Source organism: Hyperolius riggenbachi, chromosome 1 (genome assembly GCF_040937935.1).
Source record: "Hyperolius riggenbachi isolate aHypRig1 chromosome 1, aHypRig1.pri, whole genome shotgun sequence".
Classification (NCBI taxonomy): Eukaryota; Metazoa; Chordata; class Amphibia; order Anura; family Hyperoliidae; genus Hyperolius; species Hyperolius riggenbachi.
In genome coordinates this window covers 304572466-304589896 of record NC_090646.1, presented here as the reverse complement: position 1 = coordinate 304589896, position 17431 = coordinate 304572466, and the positions used below count along the sequence as shown (strand labels likewise).

Here is a 17431-nt window from a genome sequence, read left to right as displayed (position 1 = left end):
ACAGTAAACACAGCCATGTTTAATCAATATCAAATTCTTTGCAACTAGGCCAAGGGGCTCATAGAATATGAATCAAGTAGGTGTGTATCATGACACCATAGGGGGTCTGAGCCAATGGTAGTTTTGGGGGGGGGAAGGCTCAGATGATGTTCCAGTTAACTCTTTTCTGGTCCGTATAAAACCCACCGCCGGCGTCAGGAGAGGCACTTTTCTGCTTCCTGTCCCTGCTGGCTATAATAATCTTTATTTATGTTATGACATTTTGTATGCTCTATCTGTATCTGATATACTTAGTTTAGATGTAACTTAGTGTAGAAAGGAGATAACCTGATTACCCTTCCTTAGGAAGGTAATCAAGAAGCTGTAATGCAACGGACTTAAAACAGAAGAATTTGCTTTGCTAAGGTGTAACGAACTGTATCTGTATATCGGTTTACTGAATAAACACTTTGGAACTTGGAAGCCGCCTAAAGAGGTTCTATCTCCTATGCGGTTTGCTGTGATGAGAGTCGCGTTTGCAGCTCTTACTAATGAGTTGCTGGTGCCGGAATAAAGGTGTGTTGTTGTCAAAAGAGACATATATAGTTTCTAACAACCTACTCCAATATATTAACAACCCCCAGATAAAATGGAAGTAATGCCTAAATTATATCGAATGCAGGAGATCTCAATCTGACTTACAGCTAAATTTTGTCAAGAATACAATCCTGCTTTATGAATTTTATATGGAACTAAAATCCACATAGGATTCACTACAAACTTTTATGTTGTCCTAAAGGCAGAGGAAGAATCTTGTAGAGAAGCACATCCGTCTCAATATCGAACGGCGCCTCTTCCTGTCTGAGGGTTAAAGGGAACCTAAACTGAGAAGGGTATGGATTTTTCCTTTTAAAATAATACCAGTTCCCTGACTCTCCTGCTGATCCTGTGTCTCAAATACTTTTAGCCACAGCCCCTCAACGAGCATACAGATAAGGTGCTCTGACTGAAGTCAGACTGGATTAGCTGCATGCTTGTTTCTGGTGTGACTCAGCCACTACTGCAACCAATAGACAAGCAGAGCTGGCAGGCAACTGGTATTGGTTAAAAGGAAACATCCATATCCCTCTCAGTTAAGGTTCCCTTTAAGCACGAGGTCACGCGACGTACATGGCGGCGCGAGCGAGACCTTCAACGATCGCGGTACTTTGCACGGTGTCGTCAAGGATCTTAAAGATCCGCCGTGTTGGTCTTTCGTCATTGGCACAACGCTAAGCGACGTTCTCAATCAGTCGCCTGTACCCACCGCACAACATTGTGGAAAAATCGCCGGTTGTCGGAAAAATCGCGAGATGGGTACATAGCTAAAGACGTGCTCAGCAATAGGATCACCTCCTCAAATGCTGTAGAACAAAGTAGCTGACACAGTCAGTATTTATAGCTTCAAAGTATTTATTTTATTCAGCACTGTCACATTACAACAACAACATTTGGTAGTGACTGCTCCTTTATCAATTACAAACTTTTGCACAACTATTTATACCTCACTAAACCCTAGCGTAGTCAATCAAAAAGCTGTATCTCCATTGCCCAATCACCGCTCTGTACAAAAAGCAGACCTGATGGGGAACTTGTATGCTACTCAGAGAGCCTATCATTGTGACAGCTATACACCATGTGACTGGACGAGGAAAGAGCGAAACACACCAGGCGCAACCCCCCCCTGCACGCCCTCCTGCCGCCCGTCATGTCTCCGTCTCCACTTCCAGGTCAGCAGACCTGATGGGGACAGGGACTCGGGTGCGTCATCACTGGCAGAGCACCTGTGAGAAGAGCCGACCAATGTGTACGTTCGCCAAATGGGCTGCCCACTAGCGCATCAGCCAACCAGCAACCCCCCCCCCCCCCCCCCATGTCACTGCACTGCCAAGCAACAGGGCCAATCCTATTCCGCTATGGAAAGCAGCATCGCCCCCCTAAACCCCCTAGTCAGAACTGAGACAAGTGCGGACAGTGACAAGATGGCACAGTCCACCTCATCGATCACCAAAAGCACGCCATTGCCATCAGGAAGTTCCAGCAATTGGAACCCCACGTTGCTGGAGCGTTCCTGATGGCAGGAAACAAGATCCACTTACATGGGGCTTCCTCCAGCCCCTGGCAGCCAATCTGTCCTTCATCACAGCTCCAGGGGGCCCCTTCCGTTGCAGATGCCGACCTCTGCAACAGAGGGTAAGTAGATCTTTTTTTTTTCTCCTCGGATGTGTCCTTTAGTGCTGAGCTGCCTTTAACCAATTAGCAGCCATAAACGCATTATCTGTACAATAACTTGGGGTGAGGCTGCTGCAGCAGGCTATACTGGCTAATAGCAGAGCGGTCCAGACTTATTTATTTATATAACGCCAACATATTATGCAGCGCTGTACAGAGTATATTGTCTAGTTACTAACTGTCCCTCAGAGGGGCTCACAATCGAATCCCTACCATAGTCTGTCTGTGTACGTATCATGTAATGTATGCATCGTAGTCTAGGGCAATTTTAGGGGGAAGCCAATTAACGTATCTGTATGTTTTTTGGGATGTGGAAGGAAACCAGAGTGCCAGGAGACAACCCACACAGACACGGGGAAAACATACAAACTCTTTGCCAAATGCCACCGTGCTGCCCCCGATGCAGATCAGTTCGATATCAAGCATCCCCTGCACCCTTCTGCATTAGGCTGTAGAAGGCACACTGGCAGGCTGGGGAGGCAAAAATAACGTGGCATCACAGCGCATGTAAAAATTAAACTACACATGGCTGGCAAAAGGTTAAGAGTGAGCACACTTATGCAACCAGCTTTTTTAACTCCTAAATTATCTTTTTTTTTTTTTATAGGTCACATTTAAGGTGGGAGAGTTTTGAAATTATTTATATTGGTTTCATTTGATTACATCACAAAAATCTGGCATCCATTATACACATTTTCACAAGATTAGTGAGTCTATCAATAAAAATGAATGGTCTTACAGGCTGTTGTCTTACCTCCAATATGTTTGGTATTATGTCCTTTTCACACATTTTCAAGAACTTATCCTTGTCAAAATTTGGATCAACCTTCAGAATTTCTGTCAGAACCTCAGACATTTCAGTCTTGGAAAACATTCCACCTAAGATAAAATTGAACATTAAACAAACAAATAGACATTACTTCAGTTCCTAGTCCAGGTACAAATGTTTCTCCAATCTTTATATGTGTATAAGTTCCTTGATTAACGCATGTCAAATAAATCACTTTTTCAAAAACTAACTTTTTATTTCAAGAAGGAAAATACAATAACCAAACATTAATACAAATAAAACAGTCATAATAGATAGCCAAATTGTAGAAACTATTGTAAATCTACAGGCAGTATGAAAATTAGAGAGCATGCATGGGCCATCTCAAACAATCCTGAATTATTAATGCAAAACAATAAAATAGAAGGATAAGCTTATTGTTCTATAGTTGTATAAACACACTAAAGCCCAGTTCACACTTTCAATTATGACTGGCCAATCCCCAATATTACCAACTCCATGTAGTATGAAGGTTTGCCTATAAATTAACCACTTGAGGACCACAGTCTTTTCGCCCCTTAAGGACCAGAGCCTTTTTCTCCATTCAGACCACTGCAGCTTTCACGGTTTATTGCTCGGTCATACAACCTACCACCTAAAGGAATTTTACCTCCTTTTCTTGTCATTAATACAGCTTTCTTTTGCTGCTATTTGATTGCTGCTGCGAGTTTTAGTTTTTATTATATTCATCAAAAAAGACATGAATTTTGGCAAAAAAATGACTTTTTTAACTTGCTGTGCTGACATTTTTCAAATAAAGTAAAATTTCCTATACATTTGAGCGCGAAAGTTATTCTGCTACATGTCTTTGATAAAAAAACAACCATTCAGTGTATATTTATTGGATTGGGTAAAAGTTATAGCGTTTACAAACTATGGTGCCAAAAGTGAATTTTCCCATTTTCAAGCATCTCTGACTTTTCTGCGCACCTGTCAGGTTTCATGAGGTGCTAAAATTCCAGGATAGTACAAATACCCCCCAAATGACCCCATTTTGGAAAGAAGACAACCCAAAGTATTCAGTGAGAGGCATGGTGAGTTCATAGAAGATTTTATTTTTTGTCACAAGTTAGCGGAAAATGACACTTTCTGACAAAAAAAAGAAAAAAAAAGTTTCCATTTCTTCTAACTTGCGACAAAAAAAAAAATGAAATCTGCTACGGACTCACTATGCTCCTCTCTGAATACCTTGAAGTGTCTACTTTCCAAAATGGGGTCATTTGTGGGGTGTGTTCACTGTCCTGGCATTTTGGGGGGTGCCTAATTGTAAGCACCCCTGTAAAGCCTAAAGATGCTCATTGGACTTTTGGCCCCTTAGCGCAGTTAGGCTGCAAAAAAGTGCCACACATGTGGTATTGCCGTACTCAGGAGAAGTAGTATAATGTGTTTTGGGGTGTATTTTTACACATACCCATGCTGGGTGGGAGAAATATCTCCGTAAATGACAATTGTTTTATTTTTTTTACACACAATTGTCTATTTATAGAGATATTTCTCCCACTCAGCATGGGTATGTGGAAAAATACACCCCAAAACACATTATACTACTTCTTCTGAGTACGGCGATACCGCATGTGTGGCACTTTTTTGCACCCTAACTGCGTTAAGGGGCCCAAAGTTCAATGAGTACCTTTAGGATTTCACAGGTCATTTTGAGAAATTTCGTTTCAAGACTACTCCTCACGGTTTAGGGCCCCTAAAATGCCAGGACAGTATAGGAACCCCACAAATTACCCCATTTTAGAAAGAATACACCCCAAGGTATTCCGTTAGGAGGATGGTGAGTTCATAGAAGATTTTTTTTTTTTGTCACAAGTTAGCGGAAATTGATTTTAATTGTTTTTTTTTCACAAAGTGTCATTTTCCGCTAACTTGTGACAAAAAATAAAATCTTCTATGAACTCACCATACTCCTAACGGAATACCTTGGGGTGTATTCTTTCTAAAATGGGGTAATTTGTGGGGTTCCTATACTGCCCTGGCATTTTAGGGGCCCTAAACCGTGAGGAGTAGTCTTGAAACCAAATGTCGCAAAATGACCTGTGAAATCCTAAAGGTACTCATTGGACTTTGGGCCTCTTAGCGCACTTAGGGTGCAAAAAAGTGCCACACATGTGGTACCGCCGTACTCAGGAGAAGTAGTATAATGTGTTTTGGGGTGTATTTTTACACATACCCATGCTGGGTGGGAGAAATATCTCTGTAAATGACAATTGTTTGATTTTTTTTTACACACAATTGTCCATTTACAGAGAGATTTCTCCCACCCAGCATGGGTATGTGTAAAAATACACCCCAAAACACAATATACTACTTCTTCTGAGTACGGCGATACCACATGTGTGACACTTTTTTGCAACCTAGGTGCGCTAAGGGGCCTAACGTCCTATTCACAGGTCATTTTGAGGCATTTGGATTCTAGACTACTGCTCACGGTTTAGGGCCCCTAAAATGCCAGGGCAGTATAGGAACCCCACAAGTGACCCCATTTTAGAAAGAAGACACCCCAAGGTATTCTGTTAGGAGTATGGTGAGTTCATAGAAGATTTTTTTTTTGTCACAAGTTAGCAGAAAATGACACTTTGTGAAAAAAAAAACAATACATATTAATTTCCGCTAACTTGTGACAAAAAATAAAATCTTCTATGAACTCATCATACACCTAACAGAATACCTTGGGGTGTCTTCTTTCTAAAATGGGGTCACTTGTGGGGTTCCTATACTGCCCTGGCATTTTAGGGGCCCTAAACCGTGAGGAGTAGTCTTGAACCCAAAGTTCTCAAAATGACCTGTGAAATCCTAAAGGTACTCATTGGACTTTGGGCCCCTTAGCACAGTTAGACTGCAAAAAAGTGTCACACATGTGGTATCGCCGTACTCAGAAGAAGTAGTATAATGTGTTTTGTGGTGTATTTTTACATATAACAATGCTGGGTGGGAGAAATATCTCTGTAAATGACACATTTTTGATTTTTTTTTACACACAATTGTCCATTTACAGAGAGATTTCTCCCACCCAGCATGGGTATGTGTAAAAATACACCACAAAACACATTATACTACTTCTCCTGAGTATGGCGATACCACATGTGTGACACTTTTTTGCAGCCTAGGTGCGCTAAGGGGCCCAACGTCCTATTCACAGGTCATTTTGAGGCATTTGTTTTCTAGACTACTCCTCACGGTTTAGGGCCCCTAAAATGCCAGGGCAGTATAGGAACCCCACAAGTGACCCCATTTTAGAAAGAAGACACCCCAAGGTATTCTGTTAGGGGTATGGTGAGTTCATAGAAGATTTTATTTTTTGTCACGAGTTAGTGACACTTTGTGAAAAAAACAATAAAAATCCAATTTCCGCTAACTTTTGACAAAAAATAAAATCTTCTATGAACTCATCATACACCTAACAGAATACCTTGGGGTGTCTTCTTTCTAAAATGGGGTCACTTGTGGGGTTCCTATACTGCCCTGGCATTTTACGGGCCCAAAACTGTGAGTAGTCTGGAAACCAAATTTCTCAAAATGACTGTTCAGGGGTATAAGCATCTGCAAATTTTGATGACAGGTGGTCTATGAGGGGGCACATTTTGTGGAACCGGTCATAAGCAGGGTGGCCTCTTAGATGACAGGATGTTTTGGGCCTGATCTGATGGATAGGAGTGCTAGGGGGGTGACAGGAGGTGATTGATGGGTGTCTCAGGGGGCGGTTAGAGGGGAAAGTAGATGCAATCAATGCACTGGGGAGGTGATCGGAAGGGGGTCTGAGGGGGATCTGAGGGTTTGGCCGAGTGATCAGGAGCCCACACGGGGCAAATTAGGGCCTGATCTGATGGGTAGGTGTGCTAGGGGGTGACAGGAGGTGATTGATGGGTGTCTCAAGGTGTGATTAGAGGGGGGAAATAGATGCAAGCAATGCACTAGCGAGGTGATCAGGGCTGGGGTCTGAGGACGCTCTGAGGTGTGGGCGGGTGATTGGGTGCCCGCAAGGGGCAGATTAGGGTCTAATCTGATGGGTAACAGTGACAGGTGGTGATAGGGGGTGATTGATGGGTAATTAGTGGGTGTTTAGAGGAGAGAAGAGATGTAAACACTGCACTTGGGAGGTGATCTGATGTCGGATCTGCGGGCGATCTATTGGTGTGGGTGGGTGATCAGATTGCCCGCAAGGGGCAGGTTAGGGGCTGATTGATGGGTGGCAGTGACAGGGGGTGATTGATGGGTGGCAGTGACAGGGGGTGATTGATAGGTGATTGACAGGTGATCAGTGGGTTATTACAGGGAATAACAGATGTAAATATTGCACTGGCGAATTGATAAGGGGGGGTCTGAGGGCAATCTGAGCGTGTGGGCGGGTGATTGGGTGCCCGCAAGGGGCAGATTAGGGTCTAATCTGATGGGTAACAGTGACAGGTGGTGATAGGGGGTGATTGATGGGTAATTAGTGGGTGTTTAGAGGAGAGAAGAGATGTATACACTGCACTTGGGAGGTGATCTGATGTCGGATCTGCGGGCGATCTATTGATGTGGGTGGGTGATCAGATTGCCCGCAAGGGGCAGGTTAGGGGCTGATTGATTGGTGGCAGTGACAGGGGGTGATTGATGGGTGGCAGTGACAGGGGGTGATTGATAGGTGATTGACAGGTGATCAGTGGGTTATTACAGGGAATAACAGATGTAAATATTGCACTGGCGAATTGATAAGGGGGGGGGTCTGAGGGCAATCTGAGCGTGTGGGCGGGTGATTGGGTGCCCGCAAGGGGCAGATTAGGGTCTAATCTGATGGGTAACAGTGACAGGTGGTGATAGGGGGTGATTGATGGGTAATTAGTGGGTGTTTAGAGGAGAGAAGAGATTTATACACTGCACTTGGGAGGTGATCTGATGTCGGATCTGCGGGCGATCTATTGGTGTGGGTGGGTGATCAGATTGCCCGCAAGGGGCAGGTTAGGGGCTGATTGATTGGTGGCAGTGACAGGGGGTGATTGATGGGTGGCAGTGACAGGGGGTGATTGATAGGTGATTGACAGGTGATCAGTGGGTTATTACAGGGAATAACAGATGTAAATATTGCACTGGCGAATTGATAAGGGGAGGTCTGAGGGCAATCTGAGCGTGTGGGCGGGTGATTGGGTGCCCGCAAGGGGTAGATTAGGGTCTAATCTGATGGGTAAAAGTGACAGGTGGTGATAGGGGGTGATTGATGGGTGATTGATGGGTAATTAGTGGGTGTTTAGAGGAGAGAAGAGATGTAAACACTGCGCTTGGGAGGTGATCTGATGTCGGATCTGCGGGCGATCTATTGGTGTGGGTGGGTGATCAGATTGCCCGCAAGGGGCAGGTTAGGGGCTGATTGATGGGTAGCAGTGACAGGGGGTGATTGACGGGTGATTGAAAGGTGATTGACAGGTGAGCAGGGGGGATAGATGCATACAGTACACGGGAGGGGGGGGGGGTCTGGGGAGAATCTGAGGGGTGGGGGGGTGATCAGGAGGGGGCAAAGGGCAGGGTAACCCGATAAAAAAAATAGCGTTGACAGATAGTGACAGGGAGTGATTGATGGGTGATTAGGGGGGTGACTGGGTGCAAACAGTGGTCTGGGGGGTGGGCAGGGGGGGGTCTGAGGGGTGCTGTGGGCGATCAGGGGGCAGGGGGGGGGAAATCAGTGTGCTTGGGTGCAGACTAGGGTGGCTGCAGCCTGCCCTGGTGGTCCCTCGGACACTGGGACCACCAGGGCAGGAGGCAGCCAGTATAATAGGCTTTGTATACATTACAAAGCCTATTATACATACGTGCAGCGGCGATCCGGGTGCTAGTAACCCGCCGGCGCTTCCGAACGGCCGGCGGGTTACTACGAGCGGTGGGCGGAGCGAGTCCCCGGCGGCTGATCGCGTCACGAATGACGCGATCGCCGCATTGCCACTCCCGCCCCCGCCGATGGGCGTATTGCGGTCGTTTGGGCCCGGACTTTGCCGCCGCCCATCGGCTGGGGGCGGTCCTCAAGTGGTTAAGCTGATAGGATTCAATATATGTGGAGCCTCATACTACATGGAAGTAGTAAAATTGGTCACTAATTGGCCATTCATAATTTAAAGTGTGTACCAGGCAGGGCCAGATTTACAGTTCAGGAGCCTATAGAAGTTCTGGTGCCCTAAACTCTGCCCCTCAGCACAGGTCACCCCCCCCCCCCATGTCAAACCCTCTTTTCTTGACATGCAGATGTTACCAAATATAGAGCATTTCTTTATAAAGAGCAGGGTGGTGCACGAAAGTCCGGCCCAGTCACAAGCGCATGTATACAAGCAACGCCGGGCGGCCTCTCCCCATGTGCTTCTTGCTCTATTCCTGCTGTGTATGTCCACTCTGGCTTTATTGACGCCTGTATCCCCTGCATTAACGTATGAGAGAGTTACCCATTTAGCAGTGAATACAGGCGACACAGGCTTTAATAAAGCCGGAAAGGGCACACGCAGCAGGGATTGAGCAAGAGGCGCAAGGGGACCTGCTAGCATCTGCCTGTAAACTTGCGCACGTGACTGGTAGCAGGGATGGTCCATCACGCCCGCTTGCAGCCTAGACTTAAAGCCTACCTCTTATGGATACTTCCCCCCCCGCCTTCCCCAGAAAGCATGCCTTTAAAAAAACAAAAAACACAAAACATTCACACACACACTGACACATAAATAAGTCCCCATAGACTTTCATTTTCATTGTGGTGGAGTGCGGTTAAATTACCGCACTGCCCCAGCATGTACGGCCCCTCAATGATCCGTACTTTAACAGAAGTGGATAGAGCATACCAGACATCAAAGAATGGCTTGGGGTGTACATCTTTTTTGAAGAGATGTCTCTACCCAATCCATGAGAAAAACATGGTATAACTTCAAAGGAAGGAAGAAAGGAAGAAAGGCATGAGGAAGGTGGGGTAGAATAAGAGTAGGTTCACTCTTGTTCTAAAAACGTATCCGTGGCTCCAGTTTTCAGCCCAGATCAAAACCGGAGCCATGGATGCCACTGTTAAAAATAGCAGCCGTCTTTACTTAAAAAAAACAACAAAAAAACGGATCCATCTGAATTCACCTGGGCCTGTTTTGAAAACCTGAATGGAAGGTCCGGGTTTGCAGCATTTTCCCAAACCCCAGATACACAGAGGGGTAGTGAAAATCAATAGGGAAACGGATCACCCACTACGCTGGCTTTGGACACAGAAACGGATCAGTTTCTGTGTTCTAGCCTGTGGGTGGGGAGGGGGCCGCCATGCTGGAGGGGGTAGCAGCCAGCACGGGGGGGGGAGTGGGGGCAGTGGTCATCTGGGAGCTGGCATTGGGTCCCTGTCCCCGCTTCCTTTCCAGCTAATTGTGCAAAAAGTTGTTAATGTGTAGGCAGCAAGTGGGGAGCTTACCTTACTTCCTCCGCTCGCCACGTCACTTCCTGCAATGCCGCCCTCCAAAGTATAGCGGCAAGCGGTGGAACGCGAAGAAGGAAGGTAAGTGCATCCCCGCTCGCTGCCTACACATTTAAAAAAACCCAACTTTTCAGCCAATAGCTGGAGGGGAGCGAGGACGGGGGACCCAGATGAGGGAGGGCGACCCCCCTCTGTCGACCGCTGTCACCCTCGTCCTGGCTGCCCCCTTCCCGGGCATACGTTTTCAGGGACTGGAATTACCAAAACCGGATCCGATCTGTGACAGACGAGTGTGGACCTAGTCTAAATACACCACTGTAGAATAGTATTTCAGGCTGCTGCAGAGATGATATTGGCCAGCCAATTGCTGCCTTTAGTTGCCCGAACCCCTTCCATATCTGAGATACCAAATAAAGCCCAGTTAGGAGTATGTGGAACATATTTCAATCAGTAAGTAATAATATATTTTGCTACTTGGTGCCAAAAATCATAAGTCAGAAATTATGGACTAAATTAGCATGTTCCTGAATTAAATTTTTTATAAGAATGTGAATATGATAAACTACATTTGAAAAGATTTTACTGAGGAAATATAGGAGTGATAATATTGTTTCAAGAACATCTCTCTGATGAAGCTGGAAGGGTTTGCCATGAGTTTCTGGATGCTTGCCTTGCTTACAGGGGCGAAGAGGGATAATTTGCATATTCAGTAGTGGAGCATTGTGGGTAACAACAAATGTTCACTTATACCTGAATTATTGCAAATTTCTTTCTGTTTTAAGAAGGCAAATTTCACCAAGAATTGCTTAGTAGGAGGGATTTTTGGTCTCTTTTATCCCCCTATACATTCCTAGTGGTTTGGGTCACCTACATTAATTTTCTTCTTTTTTTTTTGTTTTTTTCACAAAAAGTTTTTATTACGTTTTTCAATACAAAACAGTTCAACATTACAGTTTTAAAGTGTGCTAAACAATATCTCAATAATGCAGAAATAGTGCATAGTACAGTTGGGTCTGCAAAGCAGAAGGAATACAAATAAACAGATAATGGATGCCAGCAGCGCTAAAGCAACATGTACCGGCATCACTGCAGTCAACATGTAGCTAACTAGGGTTTGCTAACTATAATGCCACTGCCCGATTCAGTGGCCAAAATGATCTAGACTACTTGTACCATACAGCGAACTGTGTAGTCTGAGTGTCTGGGTAGCATAATTTTGCTTCATGTAAACACAGACTGCTAGGAGAATGTAGTTATTGTGTTACGCACTGAGGTAAGCGGATGAGACAGCAGCATCCGAAAGTATCAGAAAGAGGAAGAAAGGAGAAAGAAAACAAACAAAGGGCGTGGCTAAGATTTGTTTTAAAAGAACTAAAGTTTACCGTGGGAGTCCTCCAGGAACACGCAATTACCCTTTTAGCAGCTAAACAGATATGCATTAACAGTTTGTATTGAGGAGTTGATAGGTCTGGGGGTTTCAAGCCCAGCAGTGCTACTTCGGGGAGCTTAGGGACTTGCAAACTAATTGTAGTGTAAATAACCTGATAGACTCTAGTCCACAATCTGCGTGTCTTTGGGCACGACCACCACACATGTAAATGAGAACCCCTTTGACCACATGCCCTGAAGCACAATCCCTTATTACTGGGATTGAATTTCTCTAAGCGGGATGGAGTAAGATACCAAAGCATAAGTATCTTATATTGGGTCTCAATCACAGCAGAGCTGATAGAAAATCTCGGGGTATTCTTCCACATGTGCAGCAAGTCCTCCATCTCTATGGTGGTGCCAATTTCTTGCTCCCATCGAGTAATGTAAAGTGTTTTTTTAAGATTATTGGGGGATATTGTGTTTTTGTAAAGGAGAGAGATAAGGGCTGGGGAGCCTGGGTCTGAGGCGCAAATATGCTCAAAGGCAGTCCTGGTGAGTAAAGATTAATTGGGTCTGGTGTGTTTCCTAATGAAATGAGAAATCTGTAGATATCTAATAAGTTCTGCGTCTGGGATTTGTTCGTTTTCCTTCAGAGAGGAGAATGATTTGACTGACCTATCTGTTACCATGCTGTAAATTGTAGTCAGTCCATTTAGGCGCCACCATTTAAAGGTAGTGGGGCTTTGCAGGCCTGGAGGGAAAAATGACATCAACGGGAGATGAGGAGACTGGAGTCTATCTTTCAATTTTACTTGGTTCCATATCTTCAATGAGTGTAGTACTATTGTGTTTTTGATAAATTTGCGTTGTGCATAGGAAAGCCAAAGGAGGTTACAGATGGCTATCGGATGACAGATTGAGCTCTCGATGTCACGCCAAATAGGTGGGTGGGTTTCTTCGTGCTAGTTAGTTGTGAGATTTGTGCTGATTTATAATAGCTAGTTATATTAGGGACACTCAAGCCTCTGTCTGCTGTAAGATGGTATAAAGAGTCTCTCGAGACTTGAGGGCCAGCTGTCTTCCAAATGAAAGAGAAAATGGCGGATTGAACTTTTTTGAGGAATGAAGAGGGGATAGGCACTGGGAGGACTCTGAACACGTATAAAAATTTAGGAAGGATCGACATTTTGATTGCCACAATCCGACCCAGCCATGATATTACATACCACTTCCAACACTCTAGCAGTTGGGTAGTTTCAGCTAGAAGGTTGGGGTAATTTGCTTTAAACAGAGAGTCGTATGAGTTTGTCAAATAAATCCCAAGGTATTTTATTTTTTTAGGTTCCCATTTAAATTTGTAGGATTTCTGTAAACTTTGAACTAGATTTTCGGGTAAAGTGATGTTTAGGGCCTTAGACTTAAGGCTATTAATCTGTAGGCCAGATATATGCTCGAAGGTAGTGAGGATATCTGCGAGGTTAGAAAGTGATACATGCGGGTTTGTGAGCGTAAGAATAACATCGTCGGCGTACATACAGAGTTTGTGTTGCCGATTAGCTAAATTAATCCCTTGTATATTAGGGTGATTGTTGATCATCAGAGCCAGTGGTTCCATAATAAGTGCAAACAGTAGAGGGGATAGGGGGCACCCCTGTCGAGTGCCTCTGCCAATAGGGAAGGTATTGGATTTATAACCGCTATATTTTACAAATGCTTCGGGGGAACAATAAAGGGCTCTGACCCAGGTGAGGAAATTAGGCCCAAAACCCCAGGTGTTTAGTAGCGCGAACAGATACTCCCATGAAACTGAATCAAATGCTTTTTGGATGTCTAATGAGAGAAGCATCATGGGAGTATCTGTGTCCCTGGCTGTAGATATTAAATGGAGGAGTCGCCTGATATTATCGCCAGCTTGGTGACGCGGTATAAAGCCTACTTGGTCGCGGCCCACTAGGTCTGTTATACCTCTACCCAATCTACTGGCCAAAATCTTTGCGAGAATCTTAATATCGATGTTCAGCAGAGATATAGGTCTGTAGTTGGTCCAAATAGTATGGTCAGTGTCTGGTTTGGGAATCATACTTATACTGGCAAGCAATAAGTCCGAGCCCGGCCTCTCCCCCTGCAGTATTTTATTGAACGCCTCCGTAAGCGGGACAGTTAAAATATTTGAAATTTTTTTGTAGTACAGTGCAGGGAAGCCATCCGGGCCCAGGGCCCTGCTAATCTTAAATGTTTTGATTGCCTGCTCGACTTCCTCGGTCGTGAGTGGATGTTCGAGCTCGAGTTTGAATGCTTCGATTAAAGGGGGCAAGGGTACGGAAGCCAGTGTGTTATTTAATAGCATCTGGTTAACTATCGTGGAGGGCTGATATAGTTTGGTCAGTCCTTGGGAGAATATTTCTACTATTCTTTTGGGGTTGCCTGTGTAGGCATTGTTTCCTATGCTTAATTTGATTGCTTTGTAAGTTGGGTCAGGGCGTTTAAGGCGACGGGCAAACATAGACGTTGGCTTATTACAGTTACTGGATAATTTAAATTTGTTCCATCTTAAATGTTTCTCGGCTTTATGGGTAAGGAATAAGTTTAGCGCCTCCTCTGCTTTAAACCAGGATTGCTGGTTTGTGCTAGAGGGACCTTTATTAAACTTGTCGTGTGCGTCAGTGTAGGCTTGCTCAAGGAGTACCTGCTCCCGAGCTCTCTTCTTTTTTTTGTTGGAAGCTATAGAGAGGATATGCCCCCGCAACACCGCCTTATGCGCTTCCCAGATTATATAGTCAGGCACTGTCCCATCGCTGGGGTTAAGAGTAAAATAATCTTTTAATCAGGCCTCTAGAGTGGTTACAATGGCTGGGTCGGATAGGAGCGATTGGTTAAGGGACCATCGTGGATCTGGTGCTTTTGGTATTATAGAGGACAGCGTGATGAATACTGCGTTGTGATCTGACCATGAAATGGGTATAATTTTCGCGTCAGTGAGGTTAGGGAGCAGATTTATATGCATGAGGCAGTGGTCAATTCGAGACTGGGTATTGTGGGGGTGCGAAAAGAAGGTGAAGCCTTTTCTGTTTGGATGTATTTCCCTCCAACCATCTACCAAGTGGTGCATCTGCAATAGATCATTGAATTGTCTAGCGTTGCGTATATCCGCAGATGATAAGCGTGTTTGAGTGGGATTATCTTTGTTAATCTGTGGTCTTAAGGTTGCATTTGAGTCCCCACAAAGGATCACTGTACCAATTGCATGTGTAATGATTAGGTCAATAAAGTGTCTTATAAAAGGAAGCTGATCAGTATTGGGTGCATAATATGAGGCAATTGTAATTTCTGTATCTTGCAAGGTTCCCAGAAGGATGAGAAATCTACCCTCTGGGTCTTTGATTTCTTTATTGCATATAAAGTTGACAGACCTGCGGAATGCTATCAAGATGCCCCGCTGTTTTGTGCTAGCATTTGCCATATAAAATTGAGGGAATGTGTTGTGGAGATATTTGGGGGTGAAGGCTGCAGGGAAATGTGTTTCCTGTAGGCACACGATATCCGCATGTACTGATCGAAATGCGGAGAAATCTTTAGTGTGTTTCACTGGAGAGTTAAAGCCCTGAACATTCAGGGATAATATGTTAAGTGACATGGTCTCCCGTGGGAGGAGCAAGTAGCAAGGTTATGACTTGTCGTAGGTAATTTGGGTGGAGAGAAGTGACTCGGCAGAAGACAGGGGGGAGAAAGAAAAGAGTTAATCTACTAGGGATAGTAATAGATATGAAGAAGAGGGTTATCAGAAGGACTGATACCCTCAAGGGTGTAAGGAGATGCTGGGTAGCATCTAAATGCGCCCGTGGGGTGCCAACCATGTAGCACTCGTCGGGTGCGTGTGGGAGAAGTTCAAATATATTAAGATACAGGGTACACCGCCCCGCCCGCAAGTCATATAGCCTGTGTACTCGATTAGGGATAAAATAGTGTAGTGCTAAGTCCCACGCCAATGTTCCAGTCACACCCCCAGCCCCCCGGGGGCGACCCATGGGAGGGAGATGCCGCAGTGGCGGACCCAGCCCTTGGTGGGGCCAGGACAGCATGCGAAACATCGCACCAGCGTGGGCACCCCCAGGGGGCAGGGGAAGCAACAATCCCCACCAAACAACAGCCCGGGGGGAGCCCGGGGCCTCCCATCTCGCCAGCCCCCCACAGAAACCCACGGGGAAAAATGCCGTAGTGGTGGACCCAGCCCAGCGAGAGGCCGGGACGGCATGCAAAACATTGGCCCACATGGGGGTCCCCAGGGGACAGGGGGGGGGGACCCCCGTGGGAGAGGGGGAGCACCAGCACCAGCCGTTACCGGGGGATCGAACCGGTCTTATTTCAGGAAGCCCGGCGTGATGTTGATATTGATGGGCATTTTAGCAAATAATTATTTTTTTTTAAAGATTCTTTATTTATAACAAAATTTTTTGTACAGAGATGAAAAGATATAAAACAGCAGAGATAACATGGCAGTAGTAGTAAACTGGTACAGTATCAAGAGATTTCTGGTAGCAAACCAGCGCCACCAAAAATGACTTAGAACAATATCCATACAGTGTACCACGTAATACTATACATTTCAGAAGAACCATCAACATTATATAATTCAGTAATAAGTATATAAACAGCCGAGCCATACATAAAACAAAGTGTGCAGGGAGCCCAGGGCCCAGAGGGATCAAACACCTGGGATCCCATAGTAGATCTCGTATAGCCCAGTCCTACTGAGCTATCAGATAGAACTTCTAAATGGATTTACATAAGTAAAAAAAAGAATAGCTATTGGTTGTGAGCTAACTAAACAGCGGAGCTGCCATACTGTGTTAAAGTATCGTAGGGAACAGGATGTTAAAGAAAATGAAAAACAGTGAGAGGAAGAAAAAGGTAAGAAAAGAATAGAAATTGAGGACCGCATTCCACGCCATACCCAGGTGCCTTCATTAGAGATATGTTACAACGCCTAGGGGGAAGTTGGCTATGGAGGGGAGAAACTTTGTATAGTCTGTTATGGGGTAGCCGTGGGTCCCTGACCGGACGTGAGAGAGGCATATCTGGGTGATTCTTTCAATTCGAACCAGCCAAACCAGGTCTTCCAGAATTGCTCCCTTGTCCCATGCATTGAGGAGGTAAGATCCTCCATCTTCTCAATCCAATCTATTTCTCGGAACCAGTCCTGCAGAGTAGGGGCGTTAGGTGACTTCCATCGTCTGGCTATCAACATTTTTGCTGCATTTATTAAGTGTCTGGTGATTTTTTTGTATTTCCTAATTGACCGCTGGTTATGGTGTAATAGAAAAAATGCGGGGGAATCTGGGGGGAGAAAATCCGTTAATACATGCATTATCTCTCTCACGTCCGTCCAGAATCGCCTGAGCACCCCACAAGACCAGAAAATGTGCAACAGGGTACCTGTCCCTACCCCACATCTCCAGCATAGGGGGGAGGACGAAGGGTACATTGTATGTAACCTGGATGGGGTCAGGTACCATCTGGTGAAAACTTTGTAACCCGCTTCCTGGCTTCTGGAAGAAATGGAGGATTTGTGAGAGAACACT

General features: G+C 45.1%; 1 protein-coding gene across 1 annotated transcript in view; it reads right to left on the bottom strand.

Moving 5' to 3' along the window:
- Positions 1-17431, bottom strand: part of TIMM44 (translocase of inner mitochondrial membrane 44) — a 473841-nt gene that overhangs the window by 198450 nt on the left and 257960 nt on the right. The window contains exon 9 of the mRNA XM_068271176.1: positions 3005-3129. Coding sequence (XP_068127277.1) covers positions 3005-3129 — 125 coding nt within the window. The remainder of the gene's footprint in view (positions 1-3004; positions 3130-17431) is intronic.